Here is a 21,628-nt window from a genome sequence, read left to right as displayed (position 1 = left end):
GTAATGTAACTAGTGACTAAAGCTGTCAGATTAATGTAGTGGAGTAAAAAGTAAAATATTTTCCTTTGAAATGTAGCGGAGTAGAAGTAGAAAGTGGCATGAAAGGAAAAGACTCAAGTAAAGTACAAGTAGCTCAACATTTGTAGTTGAGTATAGGACTTGAGTAAATGTACTTAGTTACACTTAACCACTGCTGCTCTGACATCACTGTTGGCTGGTCACAGGTGCAACAAACACATCCAACCACACTCATCAGTGATGCCAGATGTGGACAAAAGTGAAACACACTTGTCCACCAGAGGACATTGCTTTGCTTTTTACTTTTTTTGAACTTTTGAAAAAAGTAGGAAACCCTTTAATGCCTAACGCGTACATGTCTTAGCTGACAAAATATACCATTACATGGGCAACACTTTACTTTAAGTCCCTGTATTTAGCATTTATAAGTCTGTGAGTTGATTCTGAAAACAGTGGTAAGCTCGGAGAACAAAGTGACACAAAGTCGGTTTCAGTTCACCATGTTCTAAAGGTTTAATGAGACACAAGGATATACATATTTTCCAACAATCGCTCCATTCACTCAGATTACATGAGAGTTGATAGACATGAGGCTCCAGAGGAAAGGAGGATTGGTTCAAGGTTGGTTCACCCAGATAACTCTTCAGGAAGGAAAACAGGAAAACAATTTATGATACAAATGTAATTAAAACAGATGAGAGAGGCTTTGTTCAGAGTCTTTACAGAATGGAGTGTAGCATATTCACAACAATGTGTGACAATATAATTGTTGAAATAATCTGTTCATTATTATAATAATAATAATAATAATCATATAATAATAATAATAATAATAATAATAATAATAATAATAATAATAATAATAATAATAATAATAATAATAAGGGGAGAGGGCACAGAGGGATCGGTAAGTGAGTAGGATTTTGTATAACATACAGGACTTCACTGGGAGCCAGTGAAGGTGGATGAGGGTGGGGGTGATGTGCTGCCAGGGCTTGATGTGGGTGCGAAACCCTGGTGAGTTCTGCACACACTGTAGCCTTTCCAGGGCTTTGCTGGCACACCAGAGACTCCACTGCAATAATCCAGACAGGAGGTGATGAAGGCATGGATGCCGGTCTCTGCCACAGAGTCTGTAAATGTAATGACCGGAGTCTGAAGATGTTTTGTTAATGCAAATTACTGAATGTTACACATATGGGCTACTTTGAAGTCAAGCTTTACATATGCAAACAAGAATCATAAACAACCCGTAAAAATAGGAATCAATTAAAAAAACAGATTTACATCATATCCTACATAAAGTATGGAGCTGAAATAATTGATTGATCTACAAGGCATTACAACCTATTTAATGTACATTTCATACACCCCTTTTTGTTCATGTTTGTCTCCCTGTACAGTACTGTATTATTTATGTTATTGTAGTTTTATTTGAATAATAGGCTAGTTTTGGAGAAAAAAACAATTGGTTGATAAAATTGATTAGGTGATTGATAGAATATTAAATTTAAATATTCATTTATTGAGTAAATTCTCTGGTTCTAGCTCAGCACAGTCATGTAACGTAAGGATGTTTTGCTTTTCTTATATAATATTGTAAAATTTTAGATTTGGGACTATAGGATGGACAAAACAAAGCTCTGTGAATTTGTGATTTATTTTTTCTATTTCCTGACATTATACAGACATTATACAGACTAAAGAATTACCGGTAATCAAAAATATAATCGATTGACATTTATTAATAATTAAAATAATTCAGCCTTATTACTATGTATGTACATGCACTTTTTAATCTTAATGTTGAATAGCCTATTATGATTAATAATTGAAAATATTGTTTTCATTATAAAGCTTTATATTGATTATTAAGTCATACCCATAGACTGTAAAAGGTCATACTACATGGTGCACTGGTCGGGTTGGTGCACCGTTCACAACAGGTCAACGTCGTGACGTAACCCAGCATTAGACGCACTGAGCGGAAAGAAATCATAACTGTAGCTTCTGCTTCTGAACCGTCTCTGCTGTAGACAACCACACAAGCCAACCACATTGAGCACTTCTTCAGGATTCGCATTGCACACTGAGCTGTTCTAACTATACTGTCTATGGTTCTAAAAGTCTATGTTTTTTCCTGCCCCCCCCCAGCAGTTGCCTTTCGTACCCGGGTTTGTGTTTAAATCTCCAGCCTGGAGGGACAGAGCAGAAGTAAAGGGAGGAAGAACACGGATTCACGGACTGAAACTGTGAAGACATGGGGGCTGTTCTGGGGGCCTTTTCCTTCGCAAGCTGGGTAAGTTATGACATTGTCAATATGAATTATGTTATAAACCACACGGTTTTATATTAACGGGAAATGTAAGATGGCGTCATGCAGTAATAAGCAACAGGTAGTAGGTAGTAATACAGTAACGTTAGCTTATGCCGCTCTCCTGTAACTTACGCCAAACTCCACTCTCTCAAATATCGCGACGGTTTGCTGAAAAAACAGTACGAACAGAAAGCCGAACTGTATTCAAATATCTGCCATTTTAATTGCGCTCGTAATGGTTGGAATTTTATTAAAGAATATGCATATGTCATAATACATAAATGTTATAAGGATAAGAGACACAATCAGCATGCCATATCCTCTCGAAATGTAGGCTGTGTGACATCAAGCACATACTTAAAGTGCGTTTATATTTCCATAAAGCCAAATGAAAAGTAATACTAGTAACACCTGCTAAAGTTTTTTTTTAAAGCGTCTATTGTAACGTTTTCTAACGTGAGTTACAGTAGACGAATTCGAAGCCCACAGCAAAGGGTTAAACATAACACACTTGATTATCTGCTTACACGTGATTAACTGGATTAACTGTGCTTTGCCTTGTTGTACAACCACAACAAGCGCCACATTCATAAATATGATCAACATATACAGTATGTTTGCAGACGAAGATAACAGCATGCATTTACGTAAGTTTAACAGCGCCATGATTAATACAACAATGTAAAAAAGAAGGACATAACATCACAAGTCGTCCAATAATCAAATATTCCATGTATTGGATTTATGGCGTATCAAAATCAAGAAAAGAAACAAATCCTCACATTTGCTTAAGCTGTGACCAAAACATATTTGGGATTTTTACTTGATAAATAAATGAAAAATACAAATGCTTGTTCTTTTCAGTAGAGGACTGTGAAAGCTCTAGGGCTGTGCTCGATTAAAGAAATTCTTAGTTGACTAACACTCATTCAATCGTATCGACTAATCGATTAGTTGATTTAATCGACAGAGCTGTAAATATGAGTTTCTCTGCAAAGAGTCATGCAAAAGCACCACTTTAATTCTTGTGTTTACCAGAGATGTGCTCATACGTTTCTTGGAAATAAGTCATTCAGCATGAAAAAAGCATAAAACATGACTAATCGACTAAAGAAATCTTAGTTGACTAAGACCAAAACGACCGATTAGTCGACTAATCGACTAAGAGGGAGCAGCCCTAGAAAGCTCATGCTAAATGAAGACCATGTATATTGTACTCTCATAAACAAATTTCCCATGCAGATTTATTTTGGTGTAGGTCAGGAGGGAGCGTGCCTGGTTGGTCATGTGCTGCTGTGTGTTATCTGGCACACATGGCCTCGCCTGGGGTTTGGACTAAGCTGACCTTGTCTGGTTGGCAGAAGTATTAACTTGTTGACAGTCTTCCAGTCCTCCCTCACTCAGTATTTGGTGTAAGAGAGAGAGAGAGAGAGAGAGAGAGAGAGAGAGAGAGAGAGAGAGAGAGAGAGAGAGAGAGAGAGAGAGAGAGAGACATCTAAAGCACTGTAGATACTGGTTTATTGTAAATGAAGGCACATGCTGTTTGAGCAGGGTCAGTGAGCTTATATTGTTTCTGTGTCTTGTATATCTTCATGCCCATGTATATCTCGTGTAAAGCACTTAGAACTGCCTTGTTGTTGTTGCTGTTGTTGTTGTTGTTGTTGTTGTTGTTGTTGTTAAGTGCTACAACTATGAACACAGCCACTGTAGTTTATTTCAAGTCTATCAAGTCAAGTATTTTAGTCTGTTGCTTAAAATAGTCCCAAACAAATGCACCATTTCCTCCTGTTTGAGTTATGTTTTGGCCAGCTGTTGAAGGAAATTAGATTAGCCTTTTTTAATGAAACTTTATGTGTGTTGTTCTAAAACCAATTGGCTTGGTGCTGAGAGCCACAGACAGGGTCAGAAAGTACTGAGCAATGGACTAACACATTGTTGGTTTTTGGTCTTTTTCATTGGATTTGTTTACAATTAGAAAAATATGGAAAAATACATGAATGAAGCCTGATCCTTTAAACTGTCTGACCTGTTTCACAATAATCTACCAAAATTACTTTCTGACTAAATCTGTTGAGAAGTGAAGCATGCAGTTACAGAATTATGCTTCATTATATTTTGTCTTTACAACACCATCTTTTGATAGTGGAAATGAGACACATTGAACATTGTGTGATTGGTCCAGTCCACATCTGTCTAGGTTGAATTTAGGTATTTGTGTATCTTTCCAAAAAAGTTCACAGGTGTCACAACCCCTCATGGATTCCTGTACATGTAAATGGGTTTGACTGATTATACAGATACATTTGCAGGGCGTTGCCATGGCACCTTAGTTTATCACGGACGTTAAGTAGACTGCTTCCTGTAGACATTGGAGGCCTTTGCAGAGGCCCGTTTCAGAAAGCAGGTTTAGTGAAAACTCTGAGTTTGTTAACCCTGAGATGAGGGAAACTCTGGGTTTTCTGTTTCAGAAAGGGAGGCTAAGCCTGTGAACCTAACCTGGTCGGGAGTTGGTTTTCTTCAATAAACCTAGAGTTTCTCTCAGTCTCTTTTTCTTCCCAGTCTATCAGTTATGTAGCCTACATAACCTTATCCGTCCTCATATCACTAACGTCACCCATTGTGGACATGCTCTTACATCCCAGCAGATTCTTTGTGTCACATTACAATTTTTTGTTGGTTGAACGTCAAAAAGTATGGGCTTATCTGCTAATGTTAGCTACCGACTGTTACCTTGAAACCATCCAGCAAATAGACGGTACCGTAGGGTGATTTAACGTCACCACTCATTTTACACACACTTTAACAACAAAACAAAACGCTGAGTGACCATTACTAGCTACGTTTTTCATGTTGGTTTTGGGTGGTATGCATCCCCACTAACCTGGAAAACGGTTTTAAAACAGTAACGTTAATATAGCGCAGTGGTTCTCAACCTTTTTTGTGCCAGTGCCCCCCTATCCATTATCCAGGTCCCTAACCGCCCCCCATCAAATAAGATGTAGGCTAATTGCTCCGAATATTAATGATTACGCCATAATATTAGGCCTATTATTGTTGTTACTATTGTTATCAAAAATAATCAAAAAATCATATCATTGACAACAACATATTTATTAGTTTCCCAGGTATCAAAAAAGCCATGTGAATAGAAATTATATTTACAGGTGTTTAAAAAATGCAAACATTTGACATTCAATTTAAATAACAGCAGCCAATCAGAACAACTAGATATGTAACATTCAAACTTGAATTAGGTATTACAAACACTAACAGTAGCCAATCAGAAACAGCTAGCAATTTAACATTCAAATCTATTTTTCATTCAAATCTAAATCTATAATCGAATTGTTCCAACGGAAAACAAGATGGCACTTATCAAGGGGTAAAAGCATAAGGATTAACTCCGGATTTCCACTGGATGCGGAACGTCCGGCTGACCGGCTCCGCTGCGGAACGGCTGCGTGCTCCGCCGTCCGTCAATACCCACTAGGTCCGGATTTGTTGCGGCACGGCTGCGGCAATGACTGACAGCTGTAGTCACAAGGACCCACAATATCTCGCGAATTCACGTAGAATAGAACCACAAAACCAACAACAGTTTGTTTCCATCCAGAGGAGTAGAGGGGAAACAACTCTGTGCTGTGTTTTCAAGGTGTAGTGCAGGGAAATATGATTTTTGTTTTGTTTCTGTGCTCGACTTCCTGTCCTGCACTATCTGCCGTGTGCTGAATTGCTGCGGAGCTCTCCGGCGTCTGGCAAAAATAGAAGCTCTGCGTATCTGCTCCAAAGGGCTGCGGACCGCCGGAGCTGGGACGCAGTCGGAACGCAGCCGTTCCGCAGTCAGTGGAAATACACACATTGACTTTAATGGAAACCTAATGACTCCGCCGACGTTCCGGAGCGGATCCGCAGCCGTTACGCATCCAGTGGAAATTGACGGTTACTTCCAAATGGAAATAAATTTACAACCTTTGAAAGTTAGTGAGAGCCCTTTGTTGATGCTTAGAAGAGTATGGGTTTGCTGCCGCCTGTCTTGCGAGTAAATAGCAGAAAAAAACGTTTGGAGAAACGCAACCCCACATCGCGCTGCGTTTTGTGGAGGTGTGAGAGTCCCGTACAGTAAACAGTTACATCACTGTCTCTATCGCTTCCACAAGAAAGTTTTAAAACACCAAACACAAGCCCTGAACTGCTTGGAAGTTTGTGAAACAGCTAAATGTTTGCCAAACAACAAAGCACAGTCGATGTCGCTCGTTCGTCTCTTTTTTTTCTCTCTTTCTCAGTGAAATGAAGCTGCCTTCAGGTGCAGTAGGAAACGTTGTGTTCTATAAACAATCTGACAAAAAACTGTTACTGTGAAATATAAAGTCTACTAGTGCTACATTGGGGGGTTAAAGAACACAACAGGACGTCGCACCAACCTGCGGCGATTGCTTTTTTTTTTTTTTATCTGAACGACCTTCATGCGGACAGAGCTCATTTAAGATGATGCTTTGACATCCCGTTTCCATGAAGGCAGCGCAGAGCTGTGCCAAACAAAGCTGACAGAAGCACAGAAGAGAAGAGTTATGATACACCGTCTCGTCCAGTTGCAGTGCTGTAAACTGGCAGGTTTTAATGTTGCAGACTTACTGTTTTTTGCAAGTAGTTTAAAGTGTAAACATGTATTGTTACTGTGAATCTTTGGTTTAAAGTAGCTTTCGAACAAACGCCCCCCAAGGGCACCTCAATGCCCCCCTTTCCAAAATATTGCTTCCAGCGCTTCCCTGTCATCTTCTGAACGCCCCCTGGGGGGGGGCGGTACCGCCCCCGTTGAGAAACACTGATATAGCGTGTCGGAGGAATACCCAGCTGGAAACCCAGTTGTGCGTCTGTCCATTTCTGATACCGTGGCAGCAGAAACTTTACCGTGGCGGGCCGTGTTTGATGTCTGGAAGCAAACAGTCCCACCTGTTTAGTTTAATCCGGTTTTATTTTGGTTTGGGTTTGAGGCATTGGGAGATACTAATGTCTTTAAGTACTATAGATTGCATTGTTATCAGTGTGTTGACTTTGCGCAGGCACCTCAGGACTTTGTGGTTGTTCAGGCGGAAAGCCCAAAATAAAAAGCTATACCTTATTACTAGTCTATATTAGGGGTGGGGGAAAAAAATCGATACAGCATAGTATCGCGATATTTTTCGTGGCAATACTGTATCGATACACAGACGCCAAGTATCGATCTTTTATTATATATGTGTTGGTCAGTTTGTCTGCTTGACAATCCCATTTTGCAGCAATAAAATTGAAGTGAGATGAACAAACAGAGAAATATATCTTTTTAGATAAAACGGAAGGGATAAAACAACCTTTTTTTCTTCAAGTGAATGCATTCTGTATTTGTCAATTCACACTCTAATAAAGATTTACAGGCAGGCTGTCAGTATTCAGTAATTGAGTAGCCTATTTAATGCCAGTATAACAGAAAACTGACAGGAGATCATCTTTTCCATAAATACAGAGAGTGCATGTCCTCCTACCTATCCCCCAGTCTGATCATCATTTTGTACTGTAGCCATGACTCCTACAGTTGACATGCATGGGAAGTCTTAACTGTTCTTTTCCCAACAAGATATTGACCTGTTTGCCCTGTTAATGAAAGATTCTTTTGTTTTCCATGGTCAAGCTCTGCACACTAACCATGTACTGCTGGTAAATTAGTTCAAGAGCTGACTCGGAGAAAGACTAAATAGCAGACTCATTCAAGCCTTTAGTTCAGACACAGACCAAAAGTCAGCTGATACTGCCTCGGCAGATGACTTTCAGATGATGGTTTAACAGTTTCTTTTCTCTCATGTTCATCTGATTTACCATACTTAGATGCAGAGAAAAGCCACTAGCCTCCACCCCCTGCTAATTAAAAGAACGACATGATATGCTCCTATAACTCTCACCTCTCCTTACATTGTCTCACAGGAAGTGTAAAAAAGCCCATATTGGTTTCTTGTAAAATAAGGACCCCACCAAAACTGACTTTACAACTAGAAACGGCTACATTTGAAAATGTACACATGCTCACTGCTCAAATTTTGCAGATGAAACATTATTTAATTCAAACAGTGGTTGAATTAGCAGGAGCTGATTTCAGTTTCGTGTAGGTGAAGAATTGAGCTTGAAGTGCCCATTAAGGTGGATGTCCTGCAAAAAATTATTAATTGTAACAGTTCAAGTGTATAAAGTGGGAGACGATGTCAGTTGAAGCGTCGGCTGAAGTGAAAGAAGTTGGAGTAAATTGGGTATGAGCAGTGGAAGTTAGACGAGCTTAAGACGTTTTTTGTTCAAATGTGAAGACCTACCCTGAAAGAGGTTAAAGGGCGGCGGTTTAGTCTACGTAATACGCAGGTATACGCAGTTTACCCACTAAGAAAGCTCCAGGATTTCCATATACCCACTTGAAAATGCGCAATGACATGTAACAACATACTTTCCATAATATTTTTGATATATTTTGAATTGTTGTCTGTGTTTTCCTTTGCATAGGCTAAATAAAGGTATTTCCACCGTAAATTGGTGCATTAAAGTGTATCAGAATGCAGGAAATGAAGTCTTGGCCGCTCAAAATTTCCCTTGGGGAGGACACCCAGACGCCCCACTGTGATATGTCCATTCTGGTCCATATGTTTATATAGTACAGTATACCCGCTAAAATACATTAGACTACACCAGTGTTTTAGTGAAAAAATGTAATTTGATGTGTAAGTGGTGATAGCAGTTCAGTTGTTTTTTGAAGAGTAAAAGATGAAAGCAGTTGAAGATCACTTAATTATATCATTATTGTATGTCACCTGTATGGATGCATCCTCATTCTGCACATTTAGTTTTAGGTTTTTGCATAATAGGCAACATGTTACATGTTTTTAGATGTTCCTTATTGAGGTAGATGCTGAAATGCCTCACGTGTATTGTGCCTGTCCCCAGGTGCCGTGCCTGTGCAGCAGTGCAACCTGTCTGATGTGCAGCTGCTGCCCGGGCACCAGGAACTCCACGGTGACCAGGATCATCTACGCCTTCATCTTGCTGATGGGGACCATCGTCGCCTGCATCATGCTTTCGCCTGGTGTGGATCAGCAGCTAAAAAGGGTACGAGTGGACCATGGGAATGAAGTAAATGTATGCATAAAATGGACATTTCTATACACAGTAACGTTCTATTTCTGTGTCAAACACAGAATAGGAAGTAATGTGTGTGTGTGTGTGTTGGGTTTTAACCCTGTATAAGTAGCTGGATAATTTGTCTACTATTAGAGAGCACTTAGCACTAACCAGGTGTAAACTGCTTGAGTTAAAGCTGCATGAGTAATGGAGTCGGGATCGGCAACATCTGTCTATCAAGATCTCCATGATTGTTGGATTTTATTTTTTGTCTCATTATTTATTGCTGCTCTGCATGTTTACATGTTTCAATAAAAATGGCTAGAATCAGTGTTGCTTGGCTGTGTTGTGTTGCTTGCATGACTACATGTACTGAATGTGGATAGTGTTGATGTGTAAATCTACTAATGTCTTGCTGCTTCCCGTTGCTCTGCATGGCTTCTTGGGAAAGCTTATTTTGTTGCTGTTGCTGTCTTTATGGCATCTTGTTGTGTTCTGTCTGTAAATTTGAATCGCTACTAATATATTGCCGCTTCCTGTTGCTCTGGTCTCAAAACATCTTGTCAAAGGACTACAGTTAAAAATTACGTTGGCTAACACAGGCACATTTACAGAACTGTTGATTAAAGTGTGTTGCTCTTATAAATAAATGAATGAAATGAAATATTGAGGCGTTGCCAATCGATTTTGAGTTTAAAACCCCTTCTAACTCCACTAGGACCAGCAAAGTAGGTCTTCCTGGCTTTCGACTGCCACCTTAAGGGCATTCTTTATCGAGCAGACCTCCCTTTGAACTTGAAGATGATCTGGTAATCTGCAAACTGTGATATCAGTTGTGGCTCCAGAGCCTCAAAGGCTTCTTCAAGTCGCCACTTTGCCCCACGGAAGTTAATGCCACAATCTGACAATATCTTCTTCGTTAGATCTTTTCCGGCACTAAATCTGCGTAAGGGGAGCAGGAACGCATCCGTATCCAGAAAGTTGAAGAGTTTGATGTGGATGGTGCGAGTACCAAGCCTGGCTACCACTCGCTGCTGCTGCTGCTGCTCCTCTGGCTCTCTCTCGGCCCCCCCGAGAGAGAGCCAGAGGAGGAGGCAGGAGGAAAGGGCAAACTATTAATTATTTGGTCAATAAAATACCAGAAAATAGTGAAAAAGATCATCCCAAATTGCAGAGCCCATGGTGACGTCTTCAGATGTCTTGCTTCGTCCAAAACCCAGAAGATTAAGAAAAAATTGAGGCTTGAATCACTGCAGCCATTTTCGGACAGTATTTCCATTAAGCTTTGTTCTGGTCTGTATCATGTTTACTGAAGCCAAAGTGGGCCCGCCACTGGCAACTTTTTTCTGTCCCAGCATCTGCACTTGTGCCCGAATTTGCAAACTCTCCAACAATTTTTCTGTGTTAGTTAGATTTAGCACACATAGTTAATTATTTTGCGACGTGAAATAACGATTGGACAAACTCAGGCACACGCTGACTGGTAAGATGTGTTTTAGTGTTATAATGTCAGGTGCATGATCAGGGTTTCCGCGGAGTCTTAAAAAGTCTTACAAAGTATAATATTTCAAAATCAAAATTTTAGGCCTTAAAAACTCTTCAGTTCGCTCAAGTATTGTGTTCTAGGTCTTAAATAATTTTAAACAGGTCTTAATTTTCCTACGTCCATGCCACTCTACCTCTATTGCCCTTTTTTAATTTACTCCGTGGTGTTGTAGTTCTTTGTTTCGCTAGTTCAAATATAATTTTGCTGTATTACGACTACAAATGAGACCAACATGCAACTTATATTGCAGCCAATTAGCTTTCATGTTATTGGCGCGAGTCTCTTTGGTATTGTACCACAGACATAAAACAGATTTTATTCTTCAGCTATGGGGAAGTGCAAGTTTAGCAATACTTACTAATTTAGGGCTTAGTTGATGTTGTGATATAGGTCTTAAATTACATACATAATGGTCTTAAAAAGTCTCGGATTTGACTTGGTGAAACCTGCAGAAATTCTGATTATAGACTTGATTAAAGTCAGTTAAGAGGTTCACAATATTGTTGTTTTGAATATTTGTTCAATTGGCCCGCGCTACTCAACATCATATAGAGTGAAGCTCCTGCTCATTTGACCATTTTGTTAAAATGTGACTTCTTATGATTTGCTGTAGATTCCAGGTTTCTGTGAAGACGGGGCTGGCTCCTCTATCCCTGGTCTGCAAGCTGATGTCAACTGTGAAATGTTTGTGGGCTACAAAGCAGTGTACCGCATCTGCTTTGGCATGAGTATGTGGTTCCTGGGCTTTGCCATTCTTATGATTAACATCAAGAACAGCAGAGACCCCCGTGCTGCCATCCACAATGGGTAAGCACTGCAATAACAACACATGCTTTTTATTCCCAACACATCGCAGTAGGGCTGGGTATCGATCAAACGTTTTCGGTACCGATACCGATACTGTGACTTCGATACCGGTTCTTTAACGATACATTTTCAATACCAATTTAATAAAATAAAAATAAATTACACATTACGGCGCAAATCCTTTTACTGTATTTATTTTTCATCTCCTACTACATGAGCCCCATCTCTGTGCGTAGAGGTTTTCCTGCCTGTCTCTGCAACGTGTAACGTTAGACAACCAATCACAAACATTATTAGATCTTTGTAGAAGCATGCTGTATGCTTATTGGCTCGCTGACGCTGCTTTACTCCTTAGGTATTGAAATTGGGTATTGAATGACTAAGCATTTTTCGATACTCGATACTGTAGAGGCCATAAGGTCGGTGCCTTAAAAATGTTGAATTCGGTACCCAGCCCTACATCACAGTAGAGGTTTGTCTTTCTAACCTTCATTTATCTGGGGGTTAAGCCTGCTTCTTTTTAAAAGCTGCCAACTTCAAAATTCACACTAGAGATGCGGAAGGTGCTGAAACAGAGCAGGCCGACATCAAATGCATTTTGGCATGTTGGCTGTTGATCGAGGCTACATCTGCATTACTACGTTTTGTAAAAAAAGAACTTTGGCTTTCTCTGTCCTCTCCGCTACACTCGGTCAGAGGTGTTATACAACGTGTCGATCAGCAGGTGGCCTTTGTCCTGTACACACCTTTCTTCCTTTCTGGTTTTCATAACAGATCACATTACTCATCTATTGATTAAATTTTTGATTCATCCTATTTTTCAATCAGAGAAATAGAACTTAAACCAGCTTAGTGCGATTCCTTTAATGCCAACTAAATATTCCAATCTCTGTAACAGGATGGTATGGTCAATAGTGTCGAATGCAGCACTAACATCTAATAAGACAAGTATGGAGACAAGACCTTTGTCAGCAGCAGTTAGAAGGTCGTTAGTAATTTTCACCAGTGCCGTCTCTGTGCTATGGTGCTTTCTAAATCCTGACTGAAAGTCCTCAAACAAACTATTGCTATGTAGAAAATCACATACCTTCTCAAGGATTTTGGAGAGAAAGGGAAGGTTAGATATAGGTCTATAGTTGGCTAAGACTTCAGGATCGAGGGTGGGTTTTTTCAGAAGAGGTTTTATCACAGCTACTTTAAATGACTGCGGTACGTAACCTGTTAATAAAGACATGTTGATCATATCTAGTAATGAAGTGTTAACCACGGGTAACATTGGGATGGGGTCTAAGAGACAGGTAGATGGCTTAGCTGAAGAGACTTTTACCATTAATTGTTGAAGGTCTATAGGAAAAAAGCAGTCTAAGTATATGTCAGGTCTTGTCGTTCTTTATAGTAGTCCTGTGTTTAAAGGTGAACCGTTGGAAGTTGAGGGCAAAAGGTGATGAATTTTATCTCTAATCGTTTTAATTTTATCATTAAAGAAGCTCATGAAGTCGTCGCTACTCAGAGCTATAGGAATAGATGGCTCAATAGAGCTGTGACTCTCTGTCAATTAATCGATTAGTTGTCAAATCTTAAATTAATCGGCAACTATTTTGATAATCGATTAGTCGGTTTGAGTAATTTTTTAAGACAAAAGTAAAAATTCTTTGATTCCAGCTTCTTAAATGTGAAATTCTAGTTTTTTCTCTCCTCTGTGACAGTAAACTGAATATCTTTGAGTTGTGGACAAAACAAGACATTTGAGGACGTCATCTTGGGCTTTGGGAAACACTGATCACATTTTTAACCATTTTCTGACATTTTGTAGACCAAATAACTAATTGAATAATCGAGAAAATAGTCAACAGATTAATTGACTATGACAATAATCGTTAGTTGCAGCCCTAATGTGATTACCTGCCTGGCTTGACACACACGCTCGCGTATTGCGCAAGAAATACAGGAGGAAACTATCGCTGCAGCGCGCAGGCCTACGCAGATGCTACGTGCCCGGTGTGGCCGGACAGATTGGCGCTTACGCATGCGGTGTGTTCCAGCTGTAACACATTATAGGAGCAGTTTCTCATGTAGAATATTGGTGTGTTGGTTATACATGCAGAGCTTACATACAGTGTGAGGTTTCCTTAAACTGCCAAACTTTTTAAATAATGTTTTCCAATTCAAAGTGAAAATAACAATCTTAATATCAGTAGAAAACATGTCATCATTCCCTCACCGACATCTTGAATAATTCTCACAATAAAGGCCAACTGTTGTAATGTTAAACACATTTATGGATCAATCATATTAACAACAAGTGTATGTTGCGTTTAAGTTTTTAACGATTCCGATTCTGCTTATGGATTATGATTCTTAACGATTCTTTATTCCGATTCTTTGAGGGGCGGGGTAAAACAGATCACATGCTTAATTCAATCAGCCAGTTGCCCGAAAAACAACAAGAATCCCTGTATGACAGTCTAGGACACAGTTACCACATCCTTCCTTTGCTGATCACTGAGCAGATCAAATTGTTTGTTCACATGCTTTGGACATTGTTTGACTTCGAGGCTCACCGGATACATATGCTCTTGATGCAACTCTTAAATGTAATGTATGTATGTTTATGTACATTCTACTGAATAATCAGCCATTAACAATTTGTTTTCAGATTTTGGTTTTTCAAGTTTGCTGCCTTGGTGGCAGTTACAGTCGGTGCCTTTTACATTCCAGATGGGCCATTTACCTACAGTAAGAACTTAATATCAGATCATAACATCTAATATACACAGAATAATATCTGATATGAGTAATTGAATTAACTGTGTGTCTGTTGTTGCAGCTTGGTTTGTCGTGGGCTCTGGCGGAGCTTTCTGTTTCATTCTGATCCAGCTGGTGCTGCTGGTGGACTTTGCCCACTCCTGGAACGAGTCCTGGGTGGACAAGATGGAGACCGGCAACTCCAGGGGCTGGTATGCAGGTCAGTGTCTCAAGCTGTGGCACGATTACACGCTGAATGCAAAAACATCACAACATACAGAATGGGGTGTTGCTGGACTCACACTTCCACAATGCAATACACAATAAAACACTGCTCACAGCTGGGGGGAAAAACATTTCAAATCTGTGGGCGCAGGAACTGAACACAACATGTATAGATTTCCTATATACTTCTTTATGAATGTGTAAAAATTTTTTTTTATTTTTTTAGCTTTGCTGATGGTCACTATCCTCAACTACATCCTGTCATTTATTGCTGTCGTGCTGTGCTTCCTCTTCTACACCAAGCCTGATGGATGCTCTATCAACAAGTTCTTCATCAGCTTCAACATGTTGTTCTGCATCGTGGCCTCTGTTGTCTCTGTGCTGCATAAAGTACAGGTACTTCAGTTTCAACCATTCAGTCAGGCAAAAATGTGCCTTAAAGTGCTTTGAATTTCAAAGTAATCCCAACCTCTGATGGAGTAGCTTTCAGGACCAGCTCCCTAACAGTAGAGAAACACCACACAGTGGCTTTTTTAACATAAGCTGTAAGCCTACAACATATTCTATCATGAAATGCCCTTGGCCTTGAAAGTAGCTGATATAGACTCATCAGGTCAGTCACAGTTAGGTTACAGTAGGTGATGTGCTTGTTAACCATTGCTTATGTTAACATTACTTTAGAGCAGACAATCACATTGTTCATGACCAGTGGTGGAATGTAACTAAGTTGGCTGCGACATATCGCGAAAGACACGCAGAGATTTTTAGTGTTATTTGAAAGAAAATATCCGTAAAAAATTGCACTTTAAAATGTAATTTTTTTTTAGTGATGCCTTTTACGTTTAATTCAATGTCAATTTATTTAATAAAAGGATGATGGAAATTATTTCCTTTCATTTCTTTTAAACTCAAACATGCAATTTTTTGTAAATTATTTTAGCAGAATACTGAAAGTAGCACTTTAATATCTGTTTATTTATCGCAAGTAATATAACATTATCACGATTTCAACAACGTTATCGCATATCGCATATTTTCCTCATATCGTTACTCAAGTACTGTACTTAAGTACAAATGTTGAGGTACTTGTACTTGTCTTTTCTTTTAATGCCACTTTCTACTTAAAGAAATATTGTACTTTTTACTCCACTACATTCATCTGAGAGCTTTAGTTACTAGTTACTTTACACATTAAAATTTTTGCACACAAAACACATGTAGATTGAGATAAGGTGGAAAATGGGTTGAGTATAAAAGAAAGCTGAACGATACCACAAATTAGAAGATTTATAATCAGATCACGATGTTGCATCACAAATACGGGAGGAAGCTCACATGTCACTTTGTTGATTTCATTTTTAGTACCAAGTTGTTTACTTTAGTATATTATTATTTGTTAATATTGTTAATTGTTTCATTTAATTATTATAATATACCCATATATTCATGACATTATTGTTTTGCAACATGCTGGCTGTGTAAAAAGCTTTTTCTTAAGGGTCTTCATCTCAATTGTAATAATAATAATTATTCTATACTTTATTAATCCCACAAGTTTGCAATGTTTTTCTGTTGTTGTTACACACAGGCCTGAATTACACACACATGCTCAGTACCTATACATGCACTAATGGAGAGATGTCAGAGTGAGGGTGCTGCCTATGGAAAGGCGCCCCGAGCTACGTACTGTTCATTGTCTCACAGATATCTGAAACAACATGGCCACACCAACGCAGCCCCCTGTTCTGCAGGGCTGTTTTCAGCCCCAGCGTAGGATCAAGGGTATTGGTTGTTGTACTGATTGTAAAGTCCTTTGAGGCAAATTTGTGACTTGACAGATGATCCCACAATTCCTTGGAATCAGCATCACAGAGAACCTGATTAGTGAATGGAGTTTTCTCAGTATTCATGGAGTATTTCATGTTTTAAATTTAGATTTCTGACTATTTTATCTTTGCGTTTTTCTCCAGGAGTCTCAGACACGTTCAGGTCTTCTTCAGTCCTCCGTCATCACCCTGTACACCATGTACTTGACCTGGTCTGCCATGAGCAATGAGCCTGGTGAGAATGTTTGCTGGTTGGCGGAAATATTTCTGTAAACAATGACGCACTTATGAATTAACAGAAGTAACAGCCATTCAGCTCCAAACAAGAAACATGACAATGTTTCAGTCTTTGTTATTGTTGTTGTTTAGCATTGTTGCAGTCATTTTAAAGAAATGACATCCTTTTTATGTCATGTGATCATGAGACATTTGCTTTTGTTAGTTACGGTTTTGGTTGTTCTGTTCAAAATGCATGCTGTGTGTTGTACTGCTGTAGTTAATTGATTCCTCCACATAATGTGTACAAGTATCCATGAACAAAGCATTACTATTGATCTGAAAAGGTTTAAGTATCATTATCAAGCTACTTTCATGGATTGCATGTCTTGTGCTTCCATGTCTTTTTTTCCCAAGAACGTAGCTTATTTAAGGCAATTGAAAGCCAGGAACATGTCTGCAAATGAGGTCTCGTATTTTTTATCAGAATCAATCTCTGTCACCATTTCTACTTATACACTGAGCAGTAAATTCAAACATTGTGCTTGTTTTTTTTCTCCTCCCCTCAGACGAAGAATGTAACCCCAGCCTGCTGAGTATCTTTCAGCAGATCGCAGCCCCCACACTGGCCCCTCTGGAGGTGGAGAACCAGACAGCTGTGGTGATCATCGGCCCAGAGGAACCTGTCTTGACAGCCCCGTACCTGCAGTGGTGGGACGCCCAGAGCATCGTGGGGCTCGCTATATTTGTCCTGTGCATCCTCTACTCAAGGTAGGATCACTGGCTGAGATATGAAACTAAGGACTAAAGGAAATTAAAAACAATTAAAATGATGTGACAGACACTCATGGTCAAATCGGTGCATTTCTAATCTTCAAGTTTCAAAGTTTAGTTTCATCTCAAGGTCTATTTAGTCTTTATCTGCCAGCTGCTGTTTTCAAGGCCAAGAATCATTTTTGGAAACTTAAAGCTATAGTGCGTAGTAGTTAGTGTCGCCCCCATGGGGAATTCAAAGTAATGACAGCCTTATGTGATCGCGCACGCGGCCCCACCCCTGCTCCACACAGTTGCTAGTAACCAAGGAGGACACGGAGGATTAAAAAAACATAATGGACTCTTCAGAAGAGGTAATTATCTTCACTTGAGTTTCTGCGCGCGAATTCGCCAGATGACACAATCTTCTGAACATAGCCATACTGAGAAATACAGACAGAGTTGTGTGGAGCTGATAGTCTTAATTAGCTTTGTAGCAACTCATTTGGCAATGGCTTGAATGTAACAGACGTTTATTAATATCAAAAAGTTACGCACTGAAGCTTTAACTTTTAAGTCAACAAAGTGAACAGGAGTGTAAGTGCTCAGAAAAACACGTTTAAACTAAAATCTAATGTTCCATGTCAAAGCCCATTTGAGGACGATCATATGATATTAAAAGTTCCAGAACGACTACGAGACGAAATTATTTTATCAGCCACACATATTCAGGTTATTAGAAAGATTCTGGTAACTAAATACCTATCAGTATGAGTAATGTAGGTGCCTTTTCATGTGATGTTGTGGCTTGCATTTCAGGGCCATTGTAAAACAGATTGTATTTCGTATTTCTAAATGGAGATGCAGTATCCATTTATCAGTGTTGTGCCCTCAGCATTCGTTCGTCCAGCACTAGCCAGGTGAACAAGCTGACCATGGCGTCCAAAGACTCGGCGATCCTGGCGGAGGGCGGCAGCAGCCTGGACCTATCAGAAGAGTCCACAGGACCTAGGCGGGTGGAGGACAATGAGCGGGACATGGTCCAATACAGCTACTCCTTCTTCCACTTCATGCTCTTCCTGGCCTCACTCTACATTATGATGACCCTCACCAACTGGTACAGGTCAGGCTGTGTAATATGCAGGATAATGTAGAGAATGCCGGTCATTATTGAGAGTTGAACCATGTATCACCCTGTTGGAGTTTTAGTTCGCAATAATGACCGTCTCGAAAATCATAATAGGTCTCCTTTAAGAAAATATATAAAATAACACAAGACACAAATCAAACATGTTAACCTCTGTGACTCGATTGCAACGCTAACACGTAAGGCACGAACTGAGGCGGGCATGTCATAGTCAGAATGGTCACAATTATCAAAATATTTGAAAAATTCCAGAATTTTTGTTAAAAATTCAGATTTGCTGAAACATTTATTATATCCTGACAGTAGCACATGATAACAGATAATCTGTAAAAAAAAAAAAAAAAAAAGCATGTTCCTCTGCCTCCTACTGGTGCTCCTAATGGCATTCGCAAATTTCTGCCAGATTAAGATTAACAACCAATCAGAGCCGAGGAGTCTCTAACTAGGCAGCGCTGACCAAATATGAGGCAAGATTCTGTTACTGTATTGCCTATTTCTTGCCTCAAATGTTTTCAGAAACACATTTTAGTGTTTAGCTGTAAAATGAGAAAGTTAGTGGCAAAGTTAAAGGAGAATTCCGGTCAATTTCAACACGTGGCTCTGTTGTTTGGAAATTTGGAGTGCCAGACCTACCCTCACAGCACTGCGGAGGCAGGTCTGGCTAGTCCACACAGCATTCTGGGATGGGAGAAAAATGGCTCTGGTTTATTGGCATTTCTTTAAACCAATAACAATCGTCACTAAGCGCCAGACAGAGCCACGGTGTCGCTGCAAAATAGCCTCGGGAAGGAACTAATTCTGTACGTTCAAAAGTTGTTTTAGTCATGCAACAGAAAACTCAGATTGGACAGATAGTCTAGCTAGCTGTCTGGATTTACCCTACAGAGATCTGAGGAGCAGTTAACCATAGTCCTCATAAATCCACCACAAGTTTTAAATGCCAACACAAAGAATGTTGAAGGACCTTTTGTTGTGTTCTCTTCTTAACAGCCCTGATGCAGACTACACCATAACTAGCAAGTGGCCAGCAGTGTGGGTGAAGATTAGCTCCAGCTGGGTGTGTTTGGCCCTGTACACCTGGACTCTGGTGGCCCCCATGATCCTCACCAACCGAGACTTCAGCTGATCAGCAACTCCGTCTCTGGCTTCACTCGGTCCTCTACAGACCTTTCTTTACAGAAACTCTGACCATATTGCCTACATTTTACTTTCGCAATTTATACTTTTAACTGGAGCGCAGTTTCATTATTTAATAAAGTTAACAATTGGTCGGATTCAGAGATGCCATAACAGCTGCTTCAGGTATTAACTGCAGTGATTTCATAGATGCGAGGACAATTACACATGTTCCACTGAAGCACAAAAACACACTTGAAGAAAAACAATCCATTTGTTTGTGCAAATTTATGTCCACAATAGGGCTGCATGATATGAGGAAAATATGCGATAACGTTGTTGAAATCGCGATAATGATACAGATATTAAAGTGCACTCCATTATGCTTTTCTGCTGCTTTCAGTATTCTGCTAAAATACAAAAAATTGCATGCTGAGTTTTAAACAAATGAAAGGAAATCATTTCCATCATTCTTTTATTAAACAAATTGAACATTGAATTAAACGTAAAAGGCATAAAAAAAAATCTCTGAGTGTCTATCACGATATGTCACAGCCTTTCGTGATGCGTTTATTGCGGCAGTTGTGATGACGATAAAAAAACTATATATCGTGCAGCCCTAGTCCACAATAAAACCAGTGTCACATTTTGATATTACGTGCTCTTAATCTAAAATAATTTCTGCTGTAAGAACAACAAATAGTCATATTTCATCAAATACTAACATTGTTTACACTGCTTGAAAATATGAATGTATTACAGTATTAATAATGAGGGCTGGTTTGTGAACTGCACACAGTAGTAAACTCATAGTTTGCTGCTATGCCTTCCAATGCCTTATATGTCTCAAATGTTTCTGATATGTGAATATATTGAATATATTAAGAGTAATATGAAGTACATGAATGTAGTAAACTATGATTAGTAAACATTCCTGCAATATGACTCAAAGTCAAGTTTCTGCCAAATATGTATGGTCCAAGATATTCAATGTGAAGGTGTCTTTGAGATGTGATCATTTCAGGTTAATATAAATCCACACAGTAACACAACGGTACTAAACACGCAGATACAATCAGAAGATTAGTTTAAAGCTGCTGTGGGTTATGGTTTTATTATTTTCTGTGCATCATTGTATGACTCCAAATACAAAGTATTACAGAAGGGCTTTAAAGATGATTATGACTTTACTTGTATAGAATGTCATCTTTTTTTAATCCAAAAAATAAGTTGTGTTTTGTAAGACATGTCAGTGAATGGTAATTGAATGGTTACATATGTTTAAGAATGAAACCTGATTCATATGACACAAAATTACCAAATGCCTTGTAAGCCAAAGTGATGGACTGTAGTTCTAGTTACTGTGATATGTGTGAGTTCTCAGTGCTTCTGCAATTTCTCTACACACTGATTTATGTTTGCTATGGCTCAATGTTCACTACAGAGGTACAATGTGCAAAACTCTTAACATGAATAAATGAGCTGGTCTGTCTTGCATCGTGTTTATCAGAGTATCATTGTTCAGGTTCAGTTTACTTCATTTATAGTAGGGTAGATTTGGTTTGCAGTACACGAGGCATCGATCTTGGCACACATTTTACAAAGAACAGACAATAGACAGACATGATAAAAGTACTTAAGGCTCCAATAACCATATGTCCAACAATGAAATGTAATCATTGTGTTTGATCATGTTTAGATATGAATGTTACTTTTCTTCATTGTACCATGATATATGACTTACAGAAAGCACCCAAAGCACTTAAAAAATATGCAACCCA

General features: G+C 39.2%; 1 protein-coding gene across 1 annotated transcript; it reads left to right on the top strand.

Annotated features, from left to right (window-relative positions):
* Positions 1-1,968: 1,968 nt before the first annotated feature.
* Positions 1,969-21,342, top strand: si:ch73-267c23.10 (serine incorporator 1). Its single transcript, XM_031277264.2, has 10 exons — positions 1,969-2,317; positions 9,293-9,454; positions 11,626-11,819; positions 14,476-14,555; positions 14,647-14,784; positions 15,016-15,185; positions 16,760-16,850; positions 17,401-17,602; positions 18,480-18,707; positions 19,722-21,342. Exons 1-10 carry the CDS (start codon positions 2,279-2,281, stop codon positions 19,855-19,857), a joined length of 1,440 nt encoding a protein of 479 aa, XP_031133124.1. The 5' UTR covers positions 1,969-2,278; the 3' UTR covers positions 19,858-21,342.
* The last annotated feature ends 286 nt before the right edge of the window (positions 21,343-21,628 follow it).

This window comes from Sander lucioperca, chromosome 6 (genome assembly GCF_008315115.2).
Source record: "Sander lucioperca isolate FBNREF2018 chromosome 6, SLUC_FBN_1.2, whole genome shotgun sequence".
Classification (NCBI taxonomy): domain Eukaryota; kingdom Metazoa; phylum Chordata; class Actinopteri; order Perciformes; family Percidae; genus Sander; species Sander lucioperca.
Note: the sequence above shows the minus strand (reverse complement) of the source record. Positions and strands in the feature narration are given on the sequence as shown.

What these genes read in the sequence shown, in the direction of transcription:
- si:ch73-267c23.10 (XM_031277264.2), top strand. Translation starts at nt 2,279, where the DNA reads ATGGGGGCTGTTCTGGGGGCCTTTTCCTTCGCAAGCTGG. An exon ending in AGATGGGCCATTTACCTACA is followed by an intron (nt 14,556 to 14,646) that starts GTAAGAACTTAA and finishes CTGTTGTTGCAG; the next exon opens with CTTGGTTTGTCGTGGGCTCT. An exon ending in TGCCATGAGCAATGAGCCTG is followed by an intron (nt 16,851 to 17,400) that starts GTGAGAATGTTT and finishes TCCTCCCCTCAG; the next exon opens with ACGAAGAATGTAACCCCAGC.